The sequence below is a fragment of the Pongo pygmaeus genome, chromosome 11 (assembly GCF_028885625.2).
Source record: "Pongo pygmaeus isolate AG05252 chromosome 11, NHGRI_mPonPyg2-v2.0_pri, whole genome shotgun sequence".
Lineage (NCBI taxonomy): Eukaryota > Metazoa > Chordata > Mammalia > Primates > Hominidae > Pongo > Pongo pygmaeus.
Window position 1 is genome coordinate 69,072,019 of NC_072384.2, and position 27,635 is coordinate 69,099,653.

Sequence of the window (27,635 nt, forward strand, 5' to 3'; positions counted from 1 at the left end):
CTCGCCCTCTGTGATCCTCTTAAAAACCTCAGCCCAGAACTCTTGGGAAGATAGATTTGAGGATTTCTTCCCATCTCTTTGCTAGGTGCCCTGCAATCATTAAACTCTTTCCCTGCTGCAAACTCTGCTGTCTTCGTGTAATGGGTTTGTTACTGCACAGCAGGCATACGAACCTGTTGATCCTATATCTCTATCACCTAGGCTGGAGGGCAGAGGCACGATCATAGCTCCCCGCAGCCTCCACCTCTTGGGTTCAAGAGACACTCCCGCCTCAGCCTCCCGAGTAGTTGAGACTACAGGCGTGCACCACCACCCCTGGCTAATTTGGGGTTGGTTTTGTTTGTTTGTTTGTGTTTGTAGAGATGAAGTTTCGCTATGTTGCCCAGGCTAGTCTCGAATTCCTGGCCTCAAGTGATCCTCCAGCCTCGGCCTCCCAAAGTGCGGGGATTACAGGCAAAAGCCACCATGCCCGGCTAAAAACCTAAATCTCTTGACGCTGAAGAGAAATAAGGAGAGGGGTAAAATGGCTAAAAGATGTCTGTTTGGAGGCAAGGAAGGTCGCCCAGAGGTCAGGCACGCTCCCCTCGGCGGAGACAGCTGGGCTTCTCAGAGACTCCTAAACCCTGCCTCGCATCTCAAATCGGCTTAACGACGCGAAAGAGCTGGGCGACGCGCGCGCACTCTCGCGGAAGCTTGAGTCTCGGCGCCCGCCGTAGACGTCGTGACAGAGGCGGCCCGTTGCCTTGGAGCCAGAGAGACGCGGCTGGGCCTCCACGGCTGCGGAGAGGGCCCGCCGCGGGCCTTGCTCACCATGTCGGTGCTGGATGCGCTTTGGGAAGATCGGGATGTCCGCTTCGACTTGTCCGCGCAGTGAGTTTCCAAGATTCCTGAGGGGCCTGCAACCCTGTAGAGGGCGCGGCCGTGCGGGTTAGGGACCCGCGGGCGTAGCCTGCACCTCCGCAGCTCGCGGCCCTGGTGAGGGTGGGAGGCTTGCTCCGGTCGTCCGCGCCTCGAGAGACCCCAGGCTGGTTGGGCCACTCTGGCCCTCCCGAGGCCGGCGCCGCGGCAAGAGCGCATCTAGATTACACAGTTTTGGTCCCATGCGACGTCCGGTTCCCCCATCCTGGCCCGCGGGACGGATCAGGAATGTGAACCTGAGCACGACCGGGACCACCTGGGGCTTGGCGTCCCGTATACACCCACGTGAGCCTGGGATTTCAGTTTCATGGAAGGAACGTAGGTCGGGGGCTCAGGAAACTAGGGTTCTAAAAGTAGATATGTAATATCGACCCACAGTGTGGGCCCTTGGACAGATGTCTTCATCATTCAAGCTAGAATTCTCATGTCTGTAAAATAAGGGAGGTGGGAGTAGGCAGTCTTCAAAAATTACTAACCACGCAAACTTTATGTTCTTGGTAAGCTTTCATCTAGTTATTCATATAAATCACCAACAAGAAGGAGTCTTCTTTTGCAGCCTGTTTTTGGAAATTATCATACTTTAAATAGAAGCCATGTTTTTGGAAAGTATCGTAAAGAAAAAGTGGTTAGAAACCTCCTGCTCCAAAATCCAGGGCGGGAAATGCCGGTTGGGATACTAAGTGTTGAGAAACACTAAAGCTAAGATTCCTGGATTAATGGCATGGAGCTTCTTAGCTACTACTTATCTTTCCTTATCATGGACCTCCCCTGCTTAGATGGAATCGTTCCTTATCATGGACCTCACCTCCTTAGATGGAAAAATGAAATATTGATACATTTCCCAGGTTACGTATAGCTAGATATTTAATGCTAACATGTTAGACCCTTTAAGAAGATGAAAGAGAAAGGAATTCGTAAAATTACGGACTGTAGTAACATATTGCGCACCTTCTACAACATTTTCTGTCACTTTTTTTTTTTTTTTTTTTGAGACAGTTTCTTTTTTAATTTTTTTGAGACAGAGTTTCGCTCTTGTTGCCCAGGCTGGAGTGCAATGGCGCGATCTCGGCTCACCACAACCTCCGCCTCCCAGGTTCAAGCAATTCTCCTGCCTCAGCCTCCTGAGTAGCTGGGATTACAGGCATGCACCAACACGCCCGGCTAATGTTGTATTTTTAGTAGAGACAAGGTTTCTCCATGTTGAGGCTGGTCTCGAACTCCTGACCTCAGGTGATCCGCCACCACGTGAGCCACGTGCGTGACCACAGGCGTGAGCTACCACGCCGGGCGACATTTTCTGTCGTTCTTGTAGGGTTCTTAATCCAAACAAAAGTCCGTTTCGGTAACATTAGTAAACATTTATCAATGTTTACTACGTGCTAGTTACTGGGCCGATAGTTAGAGACAGAAAATAATAGGAAATGATATTCATATCCCCCCTTTCTAGTGCAGGAGATACATATAGACAACCACTATAATAAATGTGGTAAATAACATTCTGAAAAAATGAACGAAAAGCTGAGACTCATAGAAACAGAACAATTTATTCTACCTGGTGAAGTCCTTGAAGAAGAATAAATATTCATAGTATTTGAGTTGTTCCCTGAAGAATGGGCAGAGCCTTGTCAGGGTAGACAGGAGGAGAGTATTCCAGAAAAGAATTTAGCATTAGAAGCAGAGTCTTGGAGCTGTAACCTCATTGGCTAAAGGCAGGGTCTGCTGCAGAGAGACGTTGGAGGTACAGATAGATAAATTAGCCAGATTGTAACATTTTTAGCTCAGGATTTTGGACTTCAACTTCTAGGCAGCAGGAGGATATAGAAGGCTTTTAAGCAGGGAAATGATATGGTCATATCTGTATTTTCAATAGGTAATTGAGTTGGCTTTATGAAGAGTGTATTAGAAAGCCCTTTTAGATATTTTGCTAGGTTGTTTTTTTTTTTGACACTGTAGAATGTATTCTATCTGTCAGCAAGCTGCTCTTATTTCCTTTTGTCACCTGTATCTATTTGTCAAGTTCCAGAGATGCTTTTCATACAGCTCTTCTTTAACCATTCCTTCTATAATTTCCTGATGTCCTTTCCTCTACTCAGAAACCCCTGAAGGTTCTCTCCTGTCCACAGGATAAGGCCTAAACCTGTCAGACTGGCATTCTGAGTTCTCCATAGTCTGGTTCCTCCTTAGTTATCCAACAATATTTCTCTCACTACCTCCCAATATGGTCCTTCTTTCCAAGCTTGGCCAGCCTTCTCCCATGTCCTTACCATTTCTTATTCCTGGTCTTTAATCATGGACTCTCTTTTCTTTTCCTTTTATTTTTCAAAATTCAACACCTCCTACCAATCTGGCTTACTCCAGATGGTCCTGGTCACTCCAGGCCCCACTGATCTTCAGTTTCTTGAAGTTCTTGAAGACCTTATTTCTAAATGCATGAACATTTGGTACAGTATTATTTATGCTGTTGGCTGTTTTATGTACATATGTCTCTTTTCTCCCTAAATAGATTGTAAGCAGGTATAGTTGTAGCTATAAAATTAAAACCTTTATATTCACTTTAGGCAAATGAAAACAAGACCTGGAGAAGTCCTTATTGATTGTTTAGATTCCATTGAAGACACCAAAGGAAATAATGGCGATAGAGGTGAGTATATTTTTAAATGTATTTTATATTCCTGGTTTAATTTACAAATGTTGAATCATATTAGCTAGAGAATATATGAAACAGCATCATTTGTCAGTGTAATTGTGAGAATAGGAGAGTTAAATTCACATAAGACTTTTCTCAGATTTAAACAGAAGGATAGGTATTAAACATGTAGTTTGGTCCTTCAGTAAGTCCTGGTTCTAACATCACCTTTATCCAATGTAACTGTTAAAACTCAAGTAGACCTGTTTGCAAGGGGCATTAGTTCTGACCATTAGATCTGTCTTCCCAAAAAAGGATATGGGGTAGTGGAATATAAGTAGGTCATAGCTGTAGTACCTGGAGCCATGCTTCCTTTTTAAAAATTCAGGAGTAACGCACCATCAATCACCTATGGTTGTCACCTAGACATGGATATGTGGAGAGCAAATTTAGTCCTTCACTGTGAAATCTATTTGTAGGTCAAGTACTAGAAAATCCTGTGAGTCTTTTCTGACTGTCACCGAGGACCAGCACAGCTGGACCCTAGATCCCCTCCCAAACCAAATCTCCCCAAGGTTGGAACTTTTAAAAGTCCAGGCTGCCCATAGCAGCTGTCTGTGGAGCCAGTGACTGGTAGGTCTTGGAAGCATCATTACTTCCAAGGAAAAAAAAATAGATGTGGAATGGCAGCTTAATGTATCTAGAATATGTTTTAGTGGGAGAAGAAGTTTAGGAGGGAGGGATGTAAACCTCTTATTGGAAAGGGGTAAGTGAGGAAATAGAGCAGACTTCATTCAGGAAAGGGAGAATCAATAACTCATAGAGAAGGAACGGTAACCCTTATTAGCAGAACATGCTTACTGTAGCCCTTTGAGTGGCTGCTTGCTTCCTGAGACTTTCTTCTGACCTGCTCTGAGGTGGCATGTAGGCAGCAGGCCCTGTTGTAAGCCTGCCTTCTCTGAGGTTGGTTCCCCTCAGAGACCTTATTTTTAAATGCATGAACTTTTGGTACAGTATTATTTATACTGCTGGCTCTTTTATGTACATATGTCTTGAACTCCTGACTTCAAGTGATCCACCTACCTCGGCCTCCCAAAGTGCTGAGATTATAGGCATGAGCCACTGCTCCTGGCTAAGTACATATGTCTCTTAATAGAGACATAGTAGATGGTAAATATGTCCCTAATAGAAGGTAAGTAGGTATAGTGGTAGCTATAAAATTCAGACCTTTATATTCATTTTAGGCAAATGAAAACAAGACCTGACGATGTCTTTATTGATTGTTTAGATTCAATTGAAGACACCAGAGGAAATAATGGAGATAGAGGTGAGGGCAGTTCCCCTCAGAAGAAAGGCTTACAAAGGGGCCTGCTGCCTATTTGCCACCACCTACAGGCAGATACTTTTAGTGGCTAGGGCCCAACCTTAAAGTAGTGCTTAGATCACACTTCTGAAATGCTTCCTGGTGTACGTCAGGCTCAGATGAGAGTGGAGTATGAAGATCTGGCAGCAAACGAAAAGTCTTAGTTTGTGCTTTTGAGGGTGGAATAATAATCCCAACTATCAAGATGGCTGTATCTTGACGAACTCAGAATTAACTTGAGAAAGCCAATAGAAAGTATTATACAGATTGGCAGGAACTCTTCATAAAACATTTTTCAATTCTTCAGATATTCATTGAGTGCAGAATCCTGTACTAATACTTTAGAGTAGGAAGGGCAGAAAGCCTTCCTGACAGAAATCTCCAGTGCCTGAAATCCTACTATTAATAAAAATAGGCCAACTGCAATGGCTCTTGCCTATAATTCCAGTACTTTGGGAGGCCAAGGTGGGAGGACTGCGTAAGGCCAGGAGTTAGAGACCAGCCTGGGCAACATAACAAGACCCTGTCTCTAAAGAAAATAAAAAGAATTAGCCGTGTGTGGTGGTATGTGCCTGTGGCCCCAGCTACTGGGGAGGCTGAGGTGGGAGGATCACTTGAGCCCAGAAGGTTGAGGCTGCAGTAAGCCATGTTCATGCCACTGCACTCCAGCCTGGGTGACAGTGCAAGACCCTGTCTCAAAATGAAAATAGAAATAACTGTGTGTGTGTGCACAGACCTCAAAAACCTTTTGAAATTTTACAGGAGTACACAGCGCTTCTGGTCATTAAGGTGTTAAAAAATGTAAGGGGAATCCTGCTTTCTAGCCGTCTCCCTCCCCTCCCTTTCAGCAGTTTGAAAATGACCAAGTTAAGACATTGCCAAGTTCAAGAGCCCCTTATGTTAAAACTATATCCCAGAAGATTAGCATATTTAATCCATTTTCAACTGTTAGTACCCTGACTTGAAATTATCAGATTAACTTTGCACACTGCCCATAGCTCATAGCCCAGTTATAGAGATAAAATGTTGCTTAGGTGTAAAATGGCATAAGGAAAATATAACCAATGTATCTATAATCAGAAAGTAAGTCATAGGAATGAGTTTGTAAAGGATTAAAATATTGTATTAAATAGCTGTGTGAGAATAAAAGGGACAGCCATATTTCAGTGTTTGGGAGATTAGTAGAAACAGGGACAACTATACTTTGGTATTAGGCAGGGTAGAGAGGAAAGTCCATGCCTGGAACACTGGGTTTGGAGCCGTAGGCTGGGGTTCTTCAGCAGAAAAGAGGTAGCATTAAAAATCCTACAGATTGTAGGAGATATACCAAGAGCAAAGAAAAAGGCAAACAGAGGTGGTTGGTGGTTTTATATGGCAAACCCTTCCCACTCCATAATTTCTCCTGGGACTGACAGAAAAATATAAAAGAATCAGTAGATGTCCTGAGCCCATAGCCCACTTGTAGAGATAAAATGTTGCCTAGGTAAAATGGCATAAGGAAAACAGGTATATCTATATAAAAACAAAAAAAAATCAAAAATGAGTTTGCAAAGGATTATTTTTTAAATAGCTGTTATTTGGGGAATGTTTATTGACAGTCACTGTTCTGAATCTTTTATATAAATATAATTTCATTTAACAATAATAAAAACAGTAAAACAAAAAGTTTAAAGTAGATGCAGTCATATTTATTTTCAAATGAGGAAACTGAGGAATAGAGCGGTTAGTTTACTTTTCCAAGGTCACGTAGCTAGGTGATGAACCTAACTGCCTACGTTGATTTCTAAACTGGGAGGGTCACATTATTCTCTTCTCAAAGATTTTTAGTCCTCCCCAATTCCAATCCTAAACCCCACCCCCAACTCTGCTGCCTCCATTGCTAACAGATCTGAGTCTGAATTTCTTTGTCTAGCGTTAAAGAACTTCTAGTATGTCCAAAGACAACTTTTATCACCTGTGCTGCTGTCTTCCATTTGTCCATCCAGGTCCAGCATTCTTCTCCACCCTTTTCCCCTTGCCCTGGAAAGATGACTTGTGTAGAGTACATCTAAGGGTTCCCTCTATACTCTGGCTTCCAGGTGGAAGAGCCATGGCAGAAGATCAAAGGGAGGCAGGAGTATGAGGTCTGGGTATTTATTGCCCTGGTTCCTTCCCAATGAAGCGTTGGCTGTGTCTCTCCTCTCAAAGCAGTCAGCTCCATAGGACTCTTGTTTCTTCCAGATTTCATGAACTGCTGCTCCCTCTTTTGTAAATAAACGTCAGTTATCCTAACTTGAGTGTGCCATCTGTTTTCCGTTGGACCAATGACTGAAGGATGCTATACCTAGTCTTCTATGATCTTGTGTGAACTTTACACTCCAGCCATGCTGGATTACTTATTATTTGTCAAACATATTCTGTAATTTTCCACAATCTCCCTTGAGAATGCTTTCATCTTTTTTAGAGCCACGTTTGCTATCCAGTTTCACTCCAGTATTCATACAGACCTAGTTTCTCTGATTTTAGACATTGTAGAGATTTTCAGAAATAGTATGACCTGGCTGGCTATAGATTACTCATAAAAATAATTTTATGGTTGTAGTTTGTTGGTGAAATAATGTGTTTAAACAAAGTAGGTCTTATTATTTCAGAATATCTCAAAGCTGTAATAATATGCTGATTGTATTGTACATCTCTAATACACCTAGTATACCATTCTCAAATTTATTGTTTTTTTCTTGGAGCATCAGTAAGGGATCACTATTGTACAGGACACATTTTGAGAAATGAAGTATCTAACTTTGTATTTCAGTGTATGAACATCAGTCTGATGCTAAGATCAAAAAGTATAAAGCCTTAAATAGACTTCAGCCTGACCATAACTTCTTAGGAACAAAATAGTTTGCTCACAGCAAAATTGTGTGTATAAATATATGGTTCATTTAAATGAGAACTGCTATGAAAGTAATCATATAGCAAGGATTAGTGTGTATGTGAGAGTTCTTTGAAAAGTGTGATTTCAGTGAATAGCTGTGTAATTATCCTATATTCATTCTCAGCTGTACACATATGACTTGCTGGGACCCAGAACAGCTTCTACCAAGACAAAAAAACTAGTACACAATTCTTTCCTCAGTAAGTTTGAGTTAGAGCAAAGCTATTGGCAGAGAACATCTGTATCCCTTATATAACTGTCAAATTTTGTTTCTCTGGGATTCTGAATCATATATTGTATACCTTATATAGGTTGGATATGCACAATGTTTTCAGTTAATATATGAAAAATATCTGAGTGTTGCTTTTAATACTGGGCCAGAAGTTCCATATCCATCTGATTCAGTGCTGCAAAAATGGGTTCTTATTTAAGTTAACCTATTTTTTGTCTGTGTGCTTTTAGGTAGACTCTTGGTAACAAATTTAAGAATTCTCTGGCACTCTTTGGCATTATCAAGAGTCAATGTTTGTAAGTATCTTTGTTAGATAAGTCTGAAGAAAAAAAATCCTTTGTCAGGTGAATTTGCATGGTGCCTTTGATACCAAAGAATTATGTAGAAATCTTAAGTTAATAAAAATAAAAAACCTTCAGAAATCCTAGACATCATAATGCAAACAAAATTATCCATTATTATTTTGGTTTGTCCATTTTGTGTCTTGGACATATAGAAGATTAGGGCTTTAACCTTGGTTCTTGTTTTTTGATTATTTTTGAGAACATGCTATCCCCTGTTTTGATTAATCCCAAAGAAGGAAGAAGCTCTAATAAAAGTATAATCTTTTCATTGTGTTAAATTTTGTTTCACTTATTTTTTTAAAGTATTTTAGATTATCCAGCTAGACTTGTTCTTTTTTAGTAGTAGTGCCAAAACTTTCAGTAAATAATGCTGCAGAGGCTTCAGGGATGAAGACTTCCTTTTTCCTGTGTTATATTTTTGTTTGTTCAAGGAGACAGAATTGACCATCTAGTTTTTTTAATTACTTAATTTATACTTATTTCTTTAAAACTTTTAAAAGTTTATTTCTATATATGTTTAATTTTTTAAACTGTTAAAAGTTCTGTATATACTTTTTTTTAGAAAAGTATTTTTTCTCAGTGTACCATATCATGCTCTTTACATTCTTTGCTTTTGGATTTTAGCTGTCGGTTACAATTGCATATTGAATATTACAACAAGGACTGCTAACTCTGTAAGTCTAAAAAATCTTATTGAAATATATATATAGTAAAGAAACTAGATATTTGAGGTTGATGTTTGTTTTCACTATAAAGGAGAAATTGCTCTTAAAATCTGAACTTTTAAATAAATTTGTCCTTACAGAAATTACGAGGCCAAACTGAAGCTCTTTATATACTAACAAAATGTAACAGTACTCGTTTTGAATTTATATTTACAAATTTGGTTCCTGGAAGCCCTAGACTTTTTACTTCTGTGATGGCAGTACACAGGTATAGTAATACTTTATGGATTATTGAATATTTTTCGTTTACTCTATGGTTTTAGACTGCAACAGTCCCCAACCTTATTGGCACCAGGGACCAGTTTCATGGAAGACAGTTTTTCCACGAATTGGGTGAGGGTATGGTTTCAAGATGATTCAAATGTATTACATTTATTGTGCACTTTATTTCTATTATTATTATATACTCACCATAATGTAGAATCAGTGGGAGCCCTGAGCTTGTTTTCCTGCAACTATATGGTCCCATCTGGGGTGATGGGAGACAATGACAGATCATCAGGCATTAAATTCTCATAAGGAGGGCACAGTCTAGATCCCTCGCATGTGCAATTCACAGTAGGGTTTGCATTCCTATGAAAATCTAATGCTGCTGCTGATCTGACAGGAGGCAGAGCTCAGCTTTGCTTGCTCACTCACCCCCCAACCACTCACCTTCTGCTGGGCAGCCTGGTTCCTAACAGGCCACTGACCAGTACCCATCTATCTGTGGCCAGGGGGTTCAGGACCCCTGTTTTAGAGAATAAAGCTTAGAAGTGTGGTACTGTCTTCCTCCAAGCTCTATTGTAAATATCAGGAAGATATTGAGAAGAACATGTTTTATTATTTAATAAACACTTTGAAGGTGTTTATAAAACACATAAAACTACTGAAGATTCATTAAAACTTTCTACTGACGACCAGATTAAATTAGCTACCAAGGTAGGTAAAGTGAAATAAAGAATTCATTCAATATAGCTAAACAAGTTGCATAATTAATTAATTTAAAAGGTTATTTTTCTAGTAGATAGAAGGCATGGTTGAGTGTTTTCCCTGAAGAGTTTTATTGGTGTTTTGGTTTGTTTTAGGTTTGTGGCCTTTTTTTATTTATTTATGTTTAAATAGAGATAGGGTCCTGCTTTGTCACCCAGGCTGGAGTATAGTGGTGCAGTCATAACTCGCTGAAGCCTCAAACTCCTGAGCTCAAATGATCTTCCTGTCCTAGCCTCCTGAGTAGCTAGAACTACAGGCGTGCGCCACCATGTCCTGCTAATTTTTAAAATATTTTTGTAGAGCCAGATGTGGTGGCGCACGCCTGTAATCCCAACACTTTGGGAGGCTGAGGCGGGTGGATCATTTGAGGTCAGGAGTTCAAGACCAGCCTGGCCAATGTGGTGAAACCCTGCCTCTACTAAAAATACAAAAAAATTAGCTGGGCATGGTGGTGCATGCCTGTAATCCCAGCTACTCTGGAGGCTGAGGCAGGAAAATTACTTGAACCAGGGAGATGGAGGTTGCAGTGAGCTGAGATCGCCGCACTGCACTCCAGCCTGGGCAACAGAGCAAGACTCTGTCTCAAAAAAAAAAATTTTTTTTTTTTTTAGAGACAGGGTCTCACTTTATTGTCCAGGCTGGTTTCCAACTCCTGGGCTCAAGTGATTCTCCTGCCTCAGCCTCCCAGAGTGCTGGGATTACACATGTGAGCCACTTCACCCAGCCTGTTTTGTTTTTATATTTTTTCTTCTTGTTGTTTACTAAATTCTTCTCTTTTTACTACCTCGGGTTTTTTTCTTTTTTAAACCAGCCCTAAGTGCTATGATTTTTTTTTAAGCTTTGCTAAGATGACAGGATATACACACATACATACATATTATATGTATACATGTAATATGTACATATTATGTACATACATGTATGTGTATATATGTGTGTATATAATTGTTTAACTTGTTTAACTTGTATTTGCCAGTGAAGTTGACATTTTTCATATACTTTTTGTATTTTTTGGCTTCTCATAAATTTCTTTTTTTCTTTTTTTTTTTTTGTAGAGACGGAATATTGCTCTGTTGCCCAGGCTGGGGTGCAGCCGCTATCTCGGCTCACTGCAAGCTCCACCTCCCGAGTTCACCCACCATTCTCCTGCCTCAGCCTCCCGAGTAGCTGGGACTACAGGTGCCCACTACCACGCCTGGCTAATTTTTTGTATTTTTAGTGGAGACGGGGTTTCACCATGTTAGCCAGTATGGTCTCGATCTCCTGACCTCGTGATCCGCCCGCCTCAGCCTCCCAAAGGGCTGGGATTACAGGCGTGAGCCACCGGGCCCAGCCAATGAAATGTGCATTTTTTTTTTGAGACGGAGTCTCGCTTTGTCGCCCAGGCTGGAGTGCAGCGGCCGGATCTCGGCTCAGTGTAAGCTCCACCTCCCAGGCTTGCGCCATTCTCCTGCTTCAGCCTCCCGAGTAGCTGGGACTACAGGCACACGCCACCATGCCAGGCTAATTTTTTGTATTTTTAGTAGAGACGGGGTTTCACCATGTTAGCCAGGATGGTCTCGATTTACTGACCTCGTGATCCACCTGCCTCGGCCTCCCAAAGTGCTGGGATTACAGGCATGAGTCACCGCGCCCGGCCAGGCTATGCTTCTTTTTTTTTTTTTTTTTTTGAGACGGAGTCTGGCTCTGTCGCCCAGGCTGTAGTGCAGTGGCACGATGGTCGGCTCACTGCAAGCTCCGCCTCCCGGGTTCACGCCATTCTCCTGCCTCAGCCTCCCGAGTAGCTGGGACTACAGGCGCCCGCTACCACGCCCGGCTAATTTTTTGTATTTTTAGTAGAGATGGGGTTTCACTGTGTTATAGAGACGGGGTTTCACTCTGTTAGTCAGAATGGTCTCCATCTCCTGACCTTGTGATCCACCCACCTTGGCCTCCCAAAGTGCTGGGATTACAGGCGTGAGCCACCGTGCCCGGCAGGAAGCTAAATTTCTTAATTATACCCTTAGCTGTCATATATATTATTTTTAGTTTCCTAGTTTGTTATTTGATTTTTAATTTTATTGATGTTTTAGTCTATATAATGGCTTAATTTTTTAATTGAGATATAATTCACATAAAATTTTACATAACAAAATTTATGATTTTAAAGTATACAGTTCGATAGTTTTAGTATATTCACAATACTGTTCAACTATTGCCAAGATCCAATTCCAGAATATTTTCATCACTCCCAAAATAAATCCCTTACCCATAGCAGTCATTTCCCATTCCCTCCACTCCAAAGCCCCTGATAACCTCTTACTTTGTGTCTACATGGATTTGCCTGTACTGGAAATTTTATTTACATGCAATCATATAATATGTGGCCTTTTATGTCTGACCTCTTTCACTTACACAGTGTGTTCAAGGTCCATTCATGTTATAGCATGTATCAGTAGTAGTAGTAGTTCATTCCTTTTTGTAGCTAAAGAATATTCCATTGTATGGGCATACCACATTTTGTTTATCCATTCGTGAGTTGATGGACATTTGGGTTTTTTACTTTTTAGCCAGTATGAATAATGTTACTATGAACATTTGTGTATAAGTTTTGTGTCAACATATGTTTTCAGTTCTCTTGGGCATATACCTAAACCTTGGCTCTTTATTTCACTGAGAGAAGTACTGTGAAATGAAAAGTTCTAAATGGAATATGAAGGGAACAGAAGCTGCTTTTCTTTAATAGTATTAAAAACACTATGTGCTTCTCCTCCAAAATAATTTATAGCATAAATAGTTTCTATTTCTTCCACTGGTTAAGTATTGATGATAACAGCACTAAAGAAAATTAACATTTACAAGCAGAGTGCTAAAATTCTGCTCTTTCACAATTTATATATTAGAAGATTAATTAAAATAAAAATTAGAAGTTCAGCAATGAATATATGAATCTGTTGTTATTAAGGCTAAGAAAACTTTACTTTTGTTAAATAGGTAACTTAGCCTGTTTTATGCGAAATATTAAAATTAATCAAAAGTTAATCAGGGTTTTTGTATTTATTATCAATAGACATTGAAAAAATTATAAGGATTTAATTCTCTTTCTCTCCCTCCGCCTGTCCTTTTTCCTCCCTCTTTCTCTCTCTCTCCCTCCCTGTTCTTCTCTTCCTCCTTCCCCCTTCTTCCCTTAGGGTCCCTTTTGGAATCAGTACAGATTCATTCTAGTTTTCTGTATAGAGGTAGATATGAGCATGTTTTCAGGTTACAGTGAGAAAAAGTAATTGTTATTGTTTTGAGACAGAGTCTCACTCTGTGGCCCAGGCTGGAGTGCAGTGGTGCAATCTCAGCTCACTGCAACGTCCGCCTCCTGGTTTCAAGCAATTCTTCTGCCTCAGCCTCCCAAGTAGATGAGACTACAAGTGCACACCACCACGCCCGGCTAATTCTTGTATTTTTAGTAGAGACAGGGTTTCACCATGTTGGCCAGGCTGCTCTCAAACTCCTGACTTCAAGTGATCTGCCCACCTCGGCCTCCCAAAGTGCTGGGATTACAGGTATGAACCACTGTGCCTGGCCGAGAAACAGTATTAATAATTGGATGCCTGTTTATGTCCTTTGAAAAACAAGGAAATGAAGAAAAGGTAGCATTTTGATAGAAAAAACAATTTCCATATGTATTAAAAAATAGGGGCCGAGCGTGGTGGCTCACACCTGTAATCCCAGCACTTTGGGAGGCCGAGGCGGGCAGATCACGAGGTCAAGAGATCGAGGCCATCCTGGCCAACATGGTGAAACCCTGTCTCTACTAAAAATACAAAAATTAGCCAGGCGTGATGTCATGCGCCTATAGTCCCAGCTACTCGGGAGGCTGAGGCAGGAGAATCACTTGAACCTGGGAGGCAGAGGTTGCAGTGAGCCAAGATTGCACCACTGCACTCCAGCCTGATGACAGAGTGAGACTCCATCTCAAAAAAAAAAAAAAAAAATAGGTTACTGAGATAAAATGTGTAAATAATACACTAAAATGACAAATTCTACAAAAAACTGTAATTGCCAGACCTTATTAAAAAGAAAAATATAGCTGGGTGCAGTGGCACATGCCTATAGTCCCAGCTACTCTGGAAGCTGAGCCAGGAGTATCACTTGAGCCCAGGAATTTGTGTCCACCTTGGGCAAGGTATTGAGAATTTGTCTCTATGAGAACAATTTTTAAAACATAAAAATATTAAAATGTATCATAATTATTTGAGTAATAGTCATAAATACTAACAACAACATATTTTAGTAAGTAAGTAAACATAACCCAAGAAAATCACATTTTCAGTTTGGGTTGTCTTTTGTTTGTTCTTTTTCACAGAGCGTATGAAACTTCTAAAATGTATCGTGATTTTAAATTAAGAAGTGCACTAATTCAGAACAAGCAACTAAGACTGTTGCCACAAGAACATGTATATGATAAAATAAATGGAGTATGGAATTTATCCAGTGATCAGGTATTGTGCAAAGAGCTAGTGAACCTTTTGGGACAGTGTTTTGGTAATCATTTTTCCATTCATCATTGGATTTATATAGTCAATTCTAATTGTTAAAATTAGCATTATAGGAAAGTGTATTATTTTTCAATAAGTACAAGTTAGGTTGATGATAACATCCCTATTTTCTTTCAATACAATAAAATATCTGATAATCCTGGAATGTCTCCTTAATGAATAAAAAATTCACGGTGCTATGCTAGGTGGTAAAGATCCAACTATGGAACAGAGTAACTCCACTCCTATCCTTATAAAGAATACAATCTAATGTAGATTGATGGGGGTTATTGCATATGTTTTCTTTCTCTCTCTTGCTACAACTCCTTTGCCTTAACCTATCCAAGGTTTAGAATAATAATTTTAGTAAGGTCTAACATTTAGGCACTGTGTTAAGGGATTGACTTACATGGGATATTTAATCAGATCTCCATTTTACATTTGACAAAATACATCAAGAAGAAATTTCCCTGTGGTCAGACAGTTGGTAGGTACTAATGGTTTAATGATTAGGCAGCCTGCCTCCAAAGTCCAGGCTGTCACTCCTCTAATTGTACTGCCATCAATGAATGATGAAGTCATTGATACTCAATTTTGGTATTATTTGCTGCTGTAATAAGTTATTCTGGTGATTAGAAAACAAAGAATAGGTATCCAAAAAAATGATCATTTCTGTATCTCATTACTGTTTTTTACAGGGCAATTTAGGAACCTTTTTTATTACCAATGTGAGAATTGTGTGGCATGCAAATATGAATGATAGTTTTAATGTCAGTATACCATATCTGCAAATTGTAAGTACATACATTTTGATGACCTTACTTTAATGTAAAATAAATATTTTTTGTTTAATAGTTAATTGGACTTTTAGATGAGTTCTCTCTCCCTTTTTTAAGTGGTAGCAGTTATTAGCTGAGAGCATATTTTAAAGATGCTGATAATTTACTATGAAATATTTCAATGTAGAAAAGATCCAATTGTACTGCATTCCAGAGAAGCAGCACCATTATCAACTTGCTATTAGAAGAGAAATATACTGGATTCTAAAAATTTAAATAGTTATACAGAGTAAGGTGTCTCTTGGATTCCATCCAGAGGGCTTTAACTATTAAAGTTTTCTGTAACTTTTTCATGAAGCAGGTATGTGGTGCTTCCTTGGCATAGGTTTAGCGCACTGATCCACAGTTTTTCTTGGCTGTCTTGACATTTTCTGCTCTAAAGCTTTTAAAAGCCAGAAGGAATTTATTAATTCTGCGAATGAACTGCTTTCATTGTATTTAGATACAGAATGTAATACAAGCTAGATTCATACCACAAGTTTAGTGAAAGGAATCAAGATGATTTTTAGTGATGATACTTTCAGCTTAAGTTCAATTAAAACTGCTAAAATCAGGCTGGGCATGGTGGCTTATTCCTGTAATCTCAGTACTTTGAGAGGCAGAGGCGGGAGGATTGCTTGAGGTCAGGAGTTCGAGACCAGCATGGGCGACATAGCTAGACCCCTTCTCTATTTTTTTAAAAAAACAAAACTATTAAAATTCAAAATAAGAACTGACTATATCTGAGACCAGTTTGTTTTGGGAGTAGGTAAAGATAGTTCTTTGTACTCTGCTGCTGCTATGATAAATAAGTGACTCAGTGAAACAAACTGTAAACTTCAATACACTAAATAATTTTGTTTTATATAAACAAACTACTTATGGAACTCTACAACAAATTAGATGGAACATAAAAACAGTTAATGAAAATCCCATGAGGTTATCCTATGATAATTGCCCTTATTGTAGGATGTATAGTCTTAAGACTAAGGAGTTTTATTAATATTTATTGAGTAGACAGAATGTATGTGATACCTGGAAAATACCGTTTTTAAGGAAAGAATTCCTGGCCCATGAGAAGAATAATTCTTTGCAAAATATTCCCAACCCTATCTTTGGCTAAATTGTTTGATTTCGGAGTTTCTTTAAAATTTCTGATAATTCATTCATTTTTATGCCAAATTTTGAGTACCTACTCTGTGCCAAGTGCTAGAGATACAATCATGAAAATCATGAACCAGTATATAGTTCCTGCCATCGAGGGGCTTTCAGTCTGTTGGAGAAAAGCAACATATTAAACAGAAAGCCATAGAATCTCATAGGAAGAAAATTATTTCTGGCTATCAAAAGAAATATAAGAGTTTGTAATCAAGGCTGGGACAATGTAACAAAATCTACATAGGTATTTGACAAATTGGTGTTTGTATTGCTATTGCTTTTTTATATTGCATTACATTAACGTGTTATAGCTTGCCTAACTTCTATTATGCTGAATAATTACTGAGTAGTAAACAACCTTGTGCTTTCTGTTCTTTTTGTTATTTAAGAATAGAGTTGCCAAATATGGCCTCTGGAATTAATTCAAGTGGCCCAAACAACTTGCAATCTGATATCATCACAGTCTGTCACTGCGGCAGTCATAGTCTAACTTCAGCTCTACACCTCAGCCATTACCCTGACCCCACTCCTATAGATATTTATATCAGCTTCTTGCCAGTTTCTGTCTTACCAGCCTGTGTCACCCACAGACACCTGGTTAGATTACCTATTGAAAGCCAGAGTGCCAGTGTTCTGTGATTCTTTTTTCCTTTTTAGACAGGGGTCTCACTCTGTCACCCAGGCTAGAGTACAGTGGCATGGTCTTGGTTTACTGCAACCGCCGCCTCCCAGGCTCAGGTGATCCTCTCACCTCAGCCTCCCGAACAGCTGGGACCACAGGCATGCACCGCCACACCTAGCTAATTTTTTTGTAATTTTTGAAGAGACGGGGTTTCACCATGTTTCCCAGGCTGGTCTCAAATTCCTGGACTTAGGCAATCTTCCCACCTCCGCCTCCCAAAGTGCTGGGATTATAGGCATGAGCCCCCGCCCCTGGCCAGTGTTCTATGATTCTTAACTGGGATTGTATATACTCTTGGAGGGGTGTAAAGTAGCCCAGATGAAAGGCCAGGTTTTCGTAACAATTATCATCAAAGCCTTTCTTCTTTTTCTCAGTCTCTTTCTCAAAGTTGCCTATCTGTCTAGAAGCATGGTATCCCATCATCACCTGCCAGATTACCCTTCTCTGGGCTTTTGGTCTGCTGCTGGTCATAGTGTTAGGTCCTCCGTGATTCTCCCCTACCCTGCCAGCAGGTACATTTTGTGTCACTTCTACAGGCCCCACCTGCCATTCTGCCTCTACTCTCCCCTTCTCCCAGGCCACTGGTTTCACCACCTATCTTCCGCTAACCAAGCTTAGTCCTCACATCACATTTACCAGTTGATGTTAATTACACTTAATCTATCCCAACCTTCCTTGATGTCTAGTGATAAATATTCAAACTTATTTTTAAAACTTAAATATTTTATATTAAACTTAAATAATTAAAATTATTTTTAAAACTTAGATTACAGTTGTGCATGGTGGCTCATGCCTGTAATCCCAGCACTTTGGGAGGCCTAGGTGGGTGGATCACGAGGTCAGGAGATCGAGACCATCCTGGCTAACACAGTGAAATCCCGTCTCTACAAAAATACAAAAAATTAGCCGGGTGCAGTGGCGGGCGCCTATAGTCCTAGCTACTCAGGAGGCTGAGGCAGGAGAATGGCATGAACCCGGGAGGCAGAGCTTGCAGTGAGCCGAGATCACGCCACTGCACTCCAGCCTGGGCAACAGAGCGAGACTCTGTCTCAAAAAAAAAAAAAAAAAACCTTAAATAGAATAGAGGTTCTTTTAAGAATGTAGCCACCTATGATGTAAGAAACAGAAGGCACATGTGACTTTAAAAAACTAAACTAGGCTTAGGAGCTACAAAAGGCACTGGCTTACCAAAACTAAAAGATTGCTAGCCTTTTGTTTAAAAGTTCAGGCTGGGCACTGTGGCTTATGCCTGTAACCCCAGCACTTTGGGAGACCGAGAAAGGAGGATTGCTTGAAGCCAGGAGTTCAAGACCAGCCTGGGCAGCATAGTGAGACACCTATCTCTGCAAAAAAGAAAAAATTAGCTGGGCATGGTGGCACATGCCTGTAGTCCTAGCTAATCAGGAGGCTGAGGCAGGAGGAGGATCTCTTAGCCCAGGAGTTTGAGGCTGTGGTGTGCTATGATCACACCATTGTAGTCTGGCCTGGGTGGCTGAATGAGACCTAATTAATTTAATTGTCTCTAATTTTAAAAAATGTTTACTCCCTGGAAGTGAGAAATATTTGAGTCAGGGAATTTTGTACATATTTCAGAGATGTCTTTCTTGTATTGCCTCTTAAAAGTTTGCCACCTATTTTCAGTATGAGTCTTGTTTCTTTTACTTGATCTCTGTGGGAGTTTAATGAAGGAAGGAGGGAGAATTCTGTTCTTTAGACTATGAAAAGTAAATACTGTGTGAAGTTTAAAAACTCAGTTAAAGAGTCACTATTCAGTTAATAAAAACTTGCATGTTTTTTCTTTTTCATTTTGTATCTAGCGTTCAATAAAGATTAGAGATTCAAAATTTGGTTTAGCTCTTGTCATAGAAAGCTCTCAGCAGGTAAGATCTTGTGTATTTTTATTAATCTTTGATTTTTAAAACTATGTGACAGTCTAGATTTTTAGTTTTATTTATATAGTAATCAGTTTACATTTGAGAAGAATATTAGCTTAATATGAAGTTATATATGAAGTGTTTGAAGTCATACAGAAATTGTCCCCAGAGGAAGAATCCTGCTTATATTTTTTTGTTGGACAGACATGATCATTTGTGATCATCACTTATTATTAATGACAGAATCAAGTCATTGTGCTGAGGGCTTTTCATGCATTATCTCAATCTTTACACAATCCTACGATACAGCTACTATTTTTCCCCCATTTTATAGTCAAGGAAACTGAGGCTTTGAGAAGTTAGGAACCTTGCCCATGATCTCACAACTAGTAAGTGATGGGGCTAAGTTTTGATCTCAAGTCTGACTGATTTACCAAGACTGTCTTTGAGAAACACAAACATATATTTGTGTACACACACAGTTTGAGGTCTTATATTCTCACACACAGATTATATGCTAATTATAACCTGCTATGCTCCATTATGCCAGGTTTTTGCAGAAATACATTCAAATAAAACATGCTGGTCTCATGGTAGTAGGTTTGACTGGCTAAGAAAAATTTTAAATACATTTTTAAAAGTGATTTATAAAATTACTTATCATCTACATTCTAAATTTAAACATGAATGTCTGCTTAGTCCTTTCCCCTGGCCTACAGCTGCCATTTATTGAATATTTACTCTGTTCCAAGAACTATACCAAATGTCATATATATGTTTATCTTATTTAATATGACAACTTGATAACCATTTTATGGTTAGAAAATTGAGGCTTAGAAAGGTGAAAGAGGCCAGGAGCAGTGGCTCACGCTTGTAATCCCAGCACTTTGGGAGGCCGCGGTGGGCGGAGCACGAGGTCAAGAGATCAAGACCACGGTGAAACCCTGTCTCTACTAAAAGTACAAAAAATTAGCCGGGCGTGGTGGCGGGCGCCTGTAGTCCCAGCTACTCTGGAGAGGCTGAGGCAGGAGAATGGCGTGAACCTGGGAGGCGGAGCTTGCAGTGAGCCGAGATCGTGCCACTGCACTCCAGCCTGGGCAACAGAGCGAGACTCTGTCTCAAAAAAAAGAAAGAAAGAAAGGTTAAGGAAAGTTTCTAAGTATCCTACAGCCAGTGAATTAGTGATAGAACCAGAATTTGAACATAAAAGTGTGTGCTTTTAACCCAGAACATATACTCTCACCTATTACAGTATGCTACTTAGTTTTTTAACACTCCTCTCAAAACACTGTATCATGGCCCAGTTTCTTTCCTAATTCTTCAATAAGATAGCCTCAGATGGCCCATTTCCTTTCTTCTTTTCATACTGTAGTCTGTTCCTTTTCAAGGCCTAGTTCAAGAAAAACTTAGTTCCCTTGGCCTTCACAGTCTACAGTGTATTTTTTAAATCTTGAAAGGTTACCTTTGATATTTCAGATGAACTTATATTTGAATATACTTCAAAATAAGCCTACGTTGGGGGAGGGGTGTTCAGGTGAGGGCGAGGTTACAGATGAAACAGGGTTGGCCACGTGTTGCTGCTTCTTGAAGCTGGATGATGGCTCCATGGAGGCTCCCTTGTGCTCTTCTGTTTTTGTATATGCTTGAAATTTTTCATAATAAAAAGTTTAATTGAAAAAATGAACTTACATATTATGCTCTAAAATAAGGACAATTTGAGCTATAATTTATCTTATACTATAAATACTGTCCTTCAGACTTGTTGGGTTTTTTTAATTATTATTTTCTCTTGTAGAGTGGTGGATATGTTCTTGGCTTTAAAATAGATCCTGTGGAAAAACTACAAGAATCAGTTAAGGAAATCAATTCACTTCACAAACTCTATTCTGCCAGTCCCATATTTGGAGTTGATTATGAGATGGAAGAAAAGGTAATTTGTTGAGTATGTGAAATAAAGTTTGCATTGCTTTATGCAATCTATAAAATTCAGATGTAAATACCACTGTGCACCATTTAATTTTGAACTGTTTTTAAAGTGGTGAATATACAGATTCTGCTCAAGTGGGCACAGCTCCTGGATTATCACTAATTTGTACCTACCACCTGTCTTCTAACTGGCTGCTTCATCATTCATGCCTGCCCTCCATACCTGCCCTTGTAGGTGGGCAGCCACCTGAGTAAATTTCCATGTGCAGTGCTCCTCTGATACAGACTTGAGTCTCTCACTCTGTCAGATTTTTATTTTACTTCAGCCCCCTATGAGCATGGACAAACCTTATAGTCCTCATGAATACCGTCTTCTTCCTTAGTACTCCACAATATAGCAACTCCAGGAGTAGGCTACATCAACACGGCCTGCATCCATTCCTGTTGATCTGTACCTCTGCCATATCAGTTATGAAATATTTTGCATATCCTGCCCACATGTCTGCTCTTTGTCTTCTTCATGATTTCTTTCCTGGTTGCTGCTACTATTCCCCGCTCTCCAGGTACATGAGCTCTCTTTTGGCTTCACTTGTCTCTCCAGCTGGGACCCTCATCATCCAGTCTATCAGTGGTGTCCTCACTACCTACTCCATTAGAGGTGTCCTTACTGTCCACTCTATCACCAGTACCCTTGCTAGAGGCGCTAGCTCTGATGTACTTGCTGTCCCCTCTATTGTTGGTGCCCCCCACTGTCTGCTCTATCACTGGGACAGTCACTGTCCATTCTGTCAGAGGTGCCCTTGCCATTTGCTCCACTGCCATTGCCCTTGCTGTCCTCTCTGTCCTGGTCCCATCACTGATCACTCGATTGTAGACTCCCTTGCTGTCTGTTCTTTTACTGGTACCCTCATTATGCACTCTATTGTTGGTGCCCTTGCCTTTTACTTTATAATCGGTGCCCCTGCTGGGGCTTGGCATGCTGAGCCATATCACAGCCATTACTTATATCTCTTCTTCTGCTCTTGGACTACAGCATGTGACTTTAGTGAGGCCCTTGTTGCCTGGTAGTGCTCCTTGTACTTAATTTTTTCTCTCCCTGTCGAATTCCATATATTTCTCCTTCTAGCTAAAACTTGCATCTGGGTTTCTGACATTGTATTACATACACTGTATGTATTTCATCATCTGAACTATCCTTTCTTTTTCTTCCCAATATGCTCTTCTTTCAGCAGTCTCCCTTTCACTCTGCCTTCTATGTATATTCCTTGGTAATATCACCTGCTCATTCAGCTTCTTCAACTTGTACTTTTGTGGATGACTGTAGATCTTTCCTTCTGACCTTGACATATTATTTCAGCTTATGGTTCCAAATACCCTTGAATATTTTCATATAGATGAGCATCCCAAATGATACGAGTTGAATTTCTTATTTCAGATTTATCTTAGTAATTTAAATAATTATGCAGGTCAATAAGATACACTAGGACTTGGATGAGCATCTCAAACTTGGCATACCTAAAACTGGCCTCCTCATCTTTTTCTCAAAAGCAGCAACCTGCTGATTTATTGATTTGTTTACTTATATGTTTTTGGCACTGTCAAAGTCAGCTGTACTCAAAACTTTGAAGTATTCCTTCATTTTCCGATTATCTTATTTTACACTTTCAGTCATACCAGTCTCTTCCCTGTTTCTAGTTATTACTCTTCTTTGTAGAATAATGTTGCAGAACAAGCATGGTCCTTAGAACCTGACTTTCAATCCCAGTTTCATCATTTATTTGTGATCCTAGGCAAATCTGAGCTTCAGTTTTCTCAAAATTGATATAGGGCTAGCCATGGTGGCTTATGCTTGTAATCCCAGCATTTTGGAGCAGCCGAGGTGGGAGAATCACGTGAGGCCAGGAGTTTGAGACCAGCCTCAACATAATAAGACAACATAGTGACACCCGGTCTCTACTAAATTTTTTTAAAATTTTAAAAATTAACCAGGTGTGGTGGTGCCGGCCTGTAGTCTTAACTACTCAGGAGGCTGAGATGGGAGGATTGCTTGAGGTCAGGAGTTTGAGGCTACAGTGAGCTATGATCATGTCATTGCACTGCAGCAATGACCTATCTCTTAAAGCAAGACCTTATCTCTTAAAAAAATAAAAGAGAAAAACAGACATAATCTTTCTTAGAAAGTTATTGATCATGTCCATTAAATGCCTGGCACATGGGAGATGCTTGATAGGTTAGTTCCCCTACGCATTCTCTAATTTTCGTTTGTTCTCTTCTCCTGTTCTTTGACCCCAGTACTTAATAGCAGCTAGCCGTAATAGCTCACTGTCTCACCTCATGTGAGTCCCTACTCAAATGCCATCTCTTCAGGATCTTCCCTGACTATTCTTCTAAAACAGCAACTCCCATCACTTTATTCTGCTTGCTTACTTTCTCTCTCTCTCCTTCCTCCCTTCCTTTCAGAATTAATCAGCCTCCTCCACTGTAAGTGATCTCCCTGAAGTCAGCGATTTTTGTCTGCTTAATGGCTATATCTCCAGCAGTCAAAACTAGCACATGATAGGCTCTTAGTGAATATTCATAGTTGTTGGATGACTGTATTAAACATCTGCTGTTTGTCATTCACTGCTCTAAGCACTTTATATGCACCATCACATTTAATCTTCCCAACAATACTGTGAGGTGTATTATTATTATCCTTATCCCACAGTTAAGGAGACTGAGGCTTAGTTAATTTACTTACACATAGTCACACAACTCTGAGCATGGTTGAAACACTAAACCTATCCTCAGCTTTGTTGTAACTGCTTTTTGTAGGTTGAGGCATATAGTAGTGTTGATATTTTATCATTTTGACTAATAAAAAATGGCAGTTTCTTGTGGTTCAACATAATATTTAGTTATCGGTCATTGTGTCTTATATTTTTCTCTACTCAGTAAATTATAAACCCTTTGTGAGTAAGGGTAGGATTTTATAACCCTTGGTAGTACTGGCATAGTACCTAATATAACAAAGGGGATATTCAAACATTTGAAAAATGAACAAATAAATAAGTGTTAGTTCTACATTTTATTCTTTACCTTTAGAATATTCCATAAAAATATTAGTTCTTTTACTTTTCACAAATTCTATATAATGACTATTCTGAGGAAAATTGAACATTTGCTGTTATGCAAAACTTAGTTTTTCTAAACAATGCGAAAGAAATGTGAAAGTCAAGTCAGAGTTTTTTCTTTAAAGATATCTGAGTATCTTAAGTATGTGTAAATTTCTCTTTCTAGTTCTTTTCGTGATATTGACTTCAGATATGAAAGTTTAGGCTTAATTGATTAGTTTTATTACTCAAGTTAGTTTTTTAATAAAATAACATAAATTATACAGTGATTTTTATAAGACTTTAGTAGTTTGTAATTGTTATTTTAAAAGTATTTGCAGTTCTCATGGTACATTTAATATTGTCTCTGATGCATTTTAACATCTGATTTTCAGCCCCAGCCGCTCGAAGCTCTGACAGTCGAACAAATTCAAGATGATGTAGAAATAGACTCTGATGGTCACACGGATGCTTTTGTGGTGAGCATCACAAAGGACAGCATTAAATTTCTTAAGGATTTTATCTCAGTCTTGTTTAATAAAATAATGGTGTGTGTGAAACACCATATAACTTGAGATTTTGATGGTATCTTAAACCTGAGTTTGAAGATAATATTTTTAGTGAGGGATTTCTTTTGTGACGATAACTTTTAAATTACCAAAATCAGAAATATTTTGAGGCCAGGTGCAGTGGCTCACACCTGTAAGTCCGGTACTTTGGGAGGCCGAGGTAGGCGGATCGCTTGAGGATAGGAGTTCAAGACCAGCCTGGCCAACATGGCAAAAATCCATTTCTATAAAAAAAGAAAAAAAAGGAAAGAAATACTTTGAAAACACAGTTATTCAGAGGATTTTAGGATTTTAGCTATCTAAAGTTTTTTCTTACTGTGAATAGAACATGTTAAATATTGTTAATTAAATTAATTTAAAATCTATACTTAATTTTTATGAAATGTTCGTCTCTTAATTTATAGGGATCTTGTTTTGAAAAGGACATGTATTTGAACAACAGCTTTCCTATTTCCAAATTGGTATCATTTAACTTATAGCCAAAATAATAGTGCTTTCTCCATTCTGTGGCTATAAATCTGACTAGAATACCTGTCTGGTAACAAATACTTTGAAACAAAGGTGTGAAATTAGTATAAAATAATTATAAACTACTACTACCTCAAACTATATGCATTTGCTGACCCATTGAAGTACTCGTTTTGTTTTGCCAGTATCATCTTCTAAACCAAATGTAGGGAAGAAATTGTATAACTTCTAAGTCATTCTTTTCTTTTTTTCTCTTTTTTACCTGTTTCTTGCCATATGATGATTAAGTCATTCTTTTTTATCTCCTTTCAAGTTAACAGTGCTAATCATACATTACAAAGCACATTTTTTACAACTTAAGGTATAACTCTTGTAGACATGAACAGAGTGAATTCTGCTACCAGCATTGTAGAGATAGGTGAAAAAAACATTACACAGTAACAGAATGTGAAATACATTTAGTTATAAAATCATTCTGCAAATTAAGTTCCTTAGCCCACTGATCTATTCGAATATTATATGTCCAGTTTGTGAAATAGAATTTTCTTTGTCTTACAGGCTTATTTTGCTGATGGCAATAAGGTAAGGACATTTATTTTACCTACAGTATATGAAAAAAGTTTCTAAATTCCAACATTTAGCATTCACAAACTTATGTGAAACCTATTTTTTTGTTTTTTTCCTCTTCCTTGCCCACCTTCTCTATTCCCATCTTATCCTCCTGTCTCCCAAAAAGCAACAAGATCGTGAACCTGTATTTTCAGAAGAACTGGGGCTTGCAATAGAGAAATTGAAGGATGGATTCACCCTACAGGGACTTTGGGAAGTAATGAGTTGATTGACCTTGAGTTGAGATGGATTTCTGTTAAAGATATCTCTAGTTTAAAGATACTAGTCACCTGCCATAAGTCATGGAATAGTTTTTACATTTACAGCTTTTATATTTAAAACTTGTAAGAGTTTTTTTAATGATTGAGGAAAAAGTCATTTAGAAAACTTCAGTTTTCTAAAAATTATATTTAAAATTGTAATCAAAATGTACCTAGTTTATAAATGTTTATTTTGTACTTAATACCTGTAAAGTCTTAGTTTTCAGATATTAAGTGACTGTATCATGTTCGGTTTAATAAAGAATTTATGCAGCACCATTTAACGTTTTGAAAGTATTATTTAAAAGAAAAAGACTATTCTTACGGAATAATCAAAATTCTGCTTTCTTAATTGTGAAAATCTGGTTTAAATATCCCATGGCTCCTGGCCAGGCGTGGTGGCTCATGCCTATAATCTCAACACTTTGGGAGGCCGAGGTAGGCAGATCACTTGAGGTCAGAAGTTTGAGACTAGCGTGGCCAACATGGTGAAACCCGTCTCTACTAAAAATATAAAAATTAGCTGGGCGTGTGGTGGGCACCTGTAGTCCCAGCTACCTGGGAGGGGCACGAGAATCACTTGGACCTGGGAGGTAGAGGCTGCAGTGAGCCAAGGATCGCACCACTGCACTCCAGCTTGGGCAACAGAGCAAGACTCCATCTCAATAAATAAATAAATAATCACATAGCTCCAAATGTAAACCAACTCTAATACAAATTGTAATCCTTAAACCTGTCATTTTTGTAAAAACTAAAAATTACAACTAACTCTGGAATACATCAACCCCCCTTTAAAGTGTTTTGGATGCTATTTTGTAAGAATTTCAATGTAGTTTTGGCAAGAATACATTTACTTTGTAAGAAAATAACTTTGTTTATTAACTTGCTCTTTGTATTTATTGAAACTTCTTTGAATTTTCAAAAATAGGATATTATTTTTCTCATTTCTTGGTTAGGTAAGACTTGTTGACCTCTCTAGGATCATTCGGTGTTTTTGACCACTGTTACCGTGTAAAACACATTGTAAGGAATCTTTTTCAAATAATTGAAATTAGCCAAAGGAGCCTTCTTCTTCCAGAGGGAAAAGTATGTAAAAACATTTAAAATAAGATGCAAGTCTGTATACAACCGTAGACGTACAGTACAACCAAGTGCTAACCTAAGTTTATTAAAAATCAACAAAAGCTACAAATTGGTTTCTTCACTTAAATGGAAAAGGATTTCTACATTTTAAGGATTGGAATTATAATAAACCACCTTTAAGACGAGGGGAAAGAGTGTATGAAAAATTTGTACTGGTCACAGAGAAAATGCTGCCATAACTATTGTTTAAATATTGTTTTTTTCAAGCAAAAGAGACTATAAAATTGCCGACTAGTGAGGAATAATCTCAGATGTCATATGATGTTTGCATCTGACTCATTAATCTTTTCAAATGTTAGATGTTACGTGTAGAGAGAAATGAGTCATTTATTGTTTAAACAAGGAAGCAGCTGTTAGTTTTTTCTAGTGTGTTAAAACCTTTAGTGGCATCTATAAATGGAAAAAGAGTCAATGAGCTCTTCTTTCAGCTGTTG

General features: G+C 38.9%; 1 protein-coding gene across 2 annotated transcripts; it reads left to right on the forward strand.

Annotated features, from left to right (window-relative positions):
- Positions 1 to 718: 718 nt before the first annotated feature.
- Positions 719 to 26,331, forward strand: BBS5 (Bardet-Biedl syndrome 5). 2 transcript variants are annotated; one of them, XM_054476960.2, is made up of 12 exons: positions 719 to 870; positions 3,477 to 3,559; positions 8,284 to 8,349; positions 9,022 to 9,071; positions 9,203 to 9,330; positions 14,431 to 14,566; positions 15,301 to 15,396; positions 19,078 to 19,140; positions 20,930 to 21,064; positions 24,548 to 24,631; positions 25,748 to 25,771; positions 25,926 to 26,331. In XM_054476960.2, the coding sequence occupies exons 1-12, from the start codon at positions 812 to 814 to the stop codon at positions 26,025 to 26,027; spliced, it is 1,026 nt and encodes a 341-aa protein (XP_054332935.1). In that variant the 5' UTR covers positions 719 to 811; the 3' UTR covers positions 26,028 to 26,331. The 2 variants fall into 2 exon arrangements, with proteins under 2 accessions (XP_054332935.1, XP_054332936.1); XM_054476961.2 differs by lacking the exon at positions 19,078 to 19,140.
- The last annotated feature ends 1,304 nt before the right edge of the window (positions 26,332 to 27,635 follow it).

What these genes read in the sequence shown, in the direction of transcription:
- BBS5 (XM_054476960.2), top strand. Translation starts at nt 812, where the DNA reads ATGTCGGTGCTGGATGCGCTTTGGGAAGATCGGGATGTCCGCTTCGAC. An exon ending in CGCTTCGACTTGTCCGCGCA is followed by an intron (nt 871 to 3,476) that starts GTGAGTTTCCAA and finishes TATTCACTTTAG; the next exon opens with GCAAATGAAAACAAGACCTG. An exon ending in ATTTTGCTGATGGCAATAAG is followed by an intron (nt 25,772 to 25,925) that starts GTAAGGACATTT and finishes TCTCCCAAAAAG; the next exon opens with CAACAAGATCGTGAACCTGT.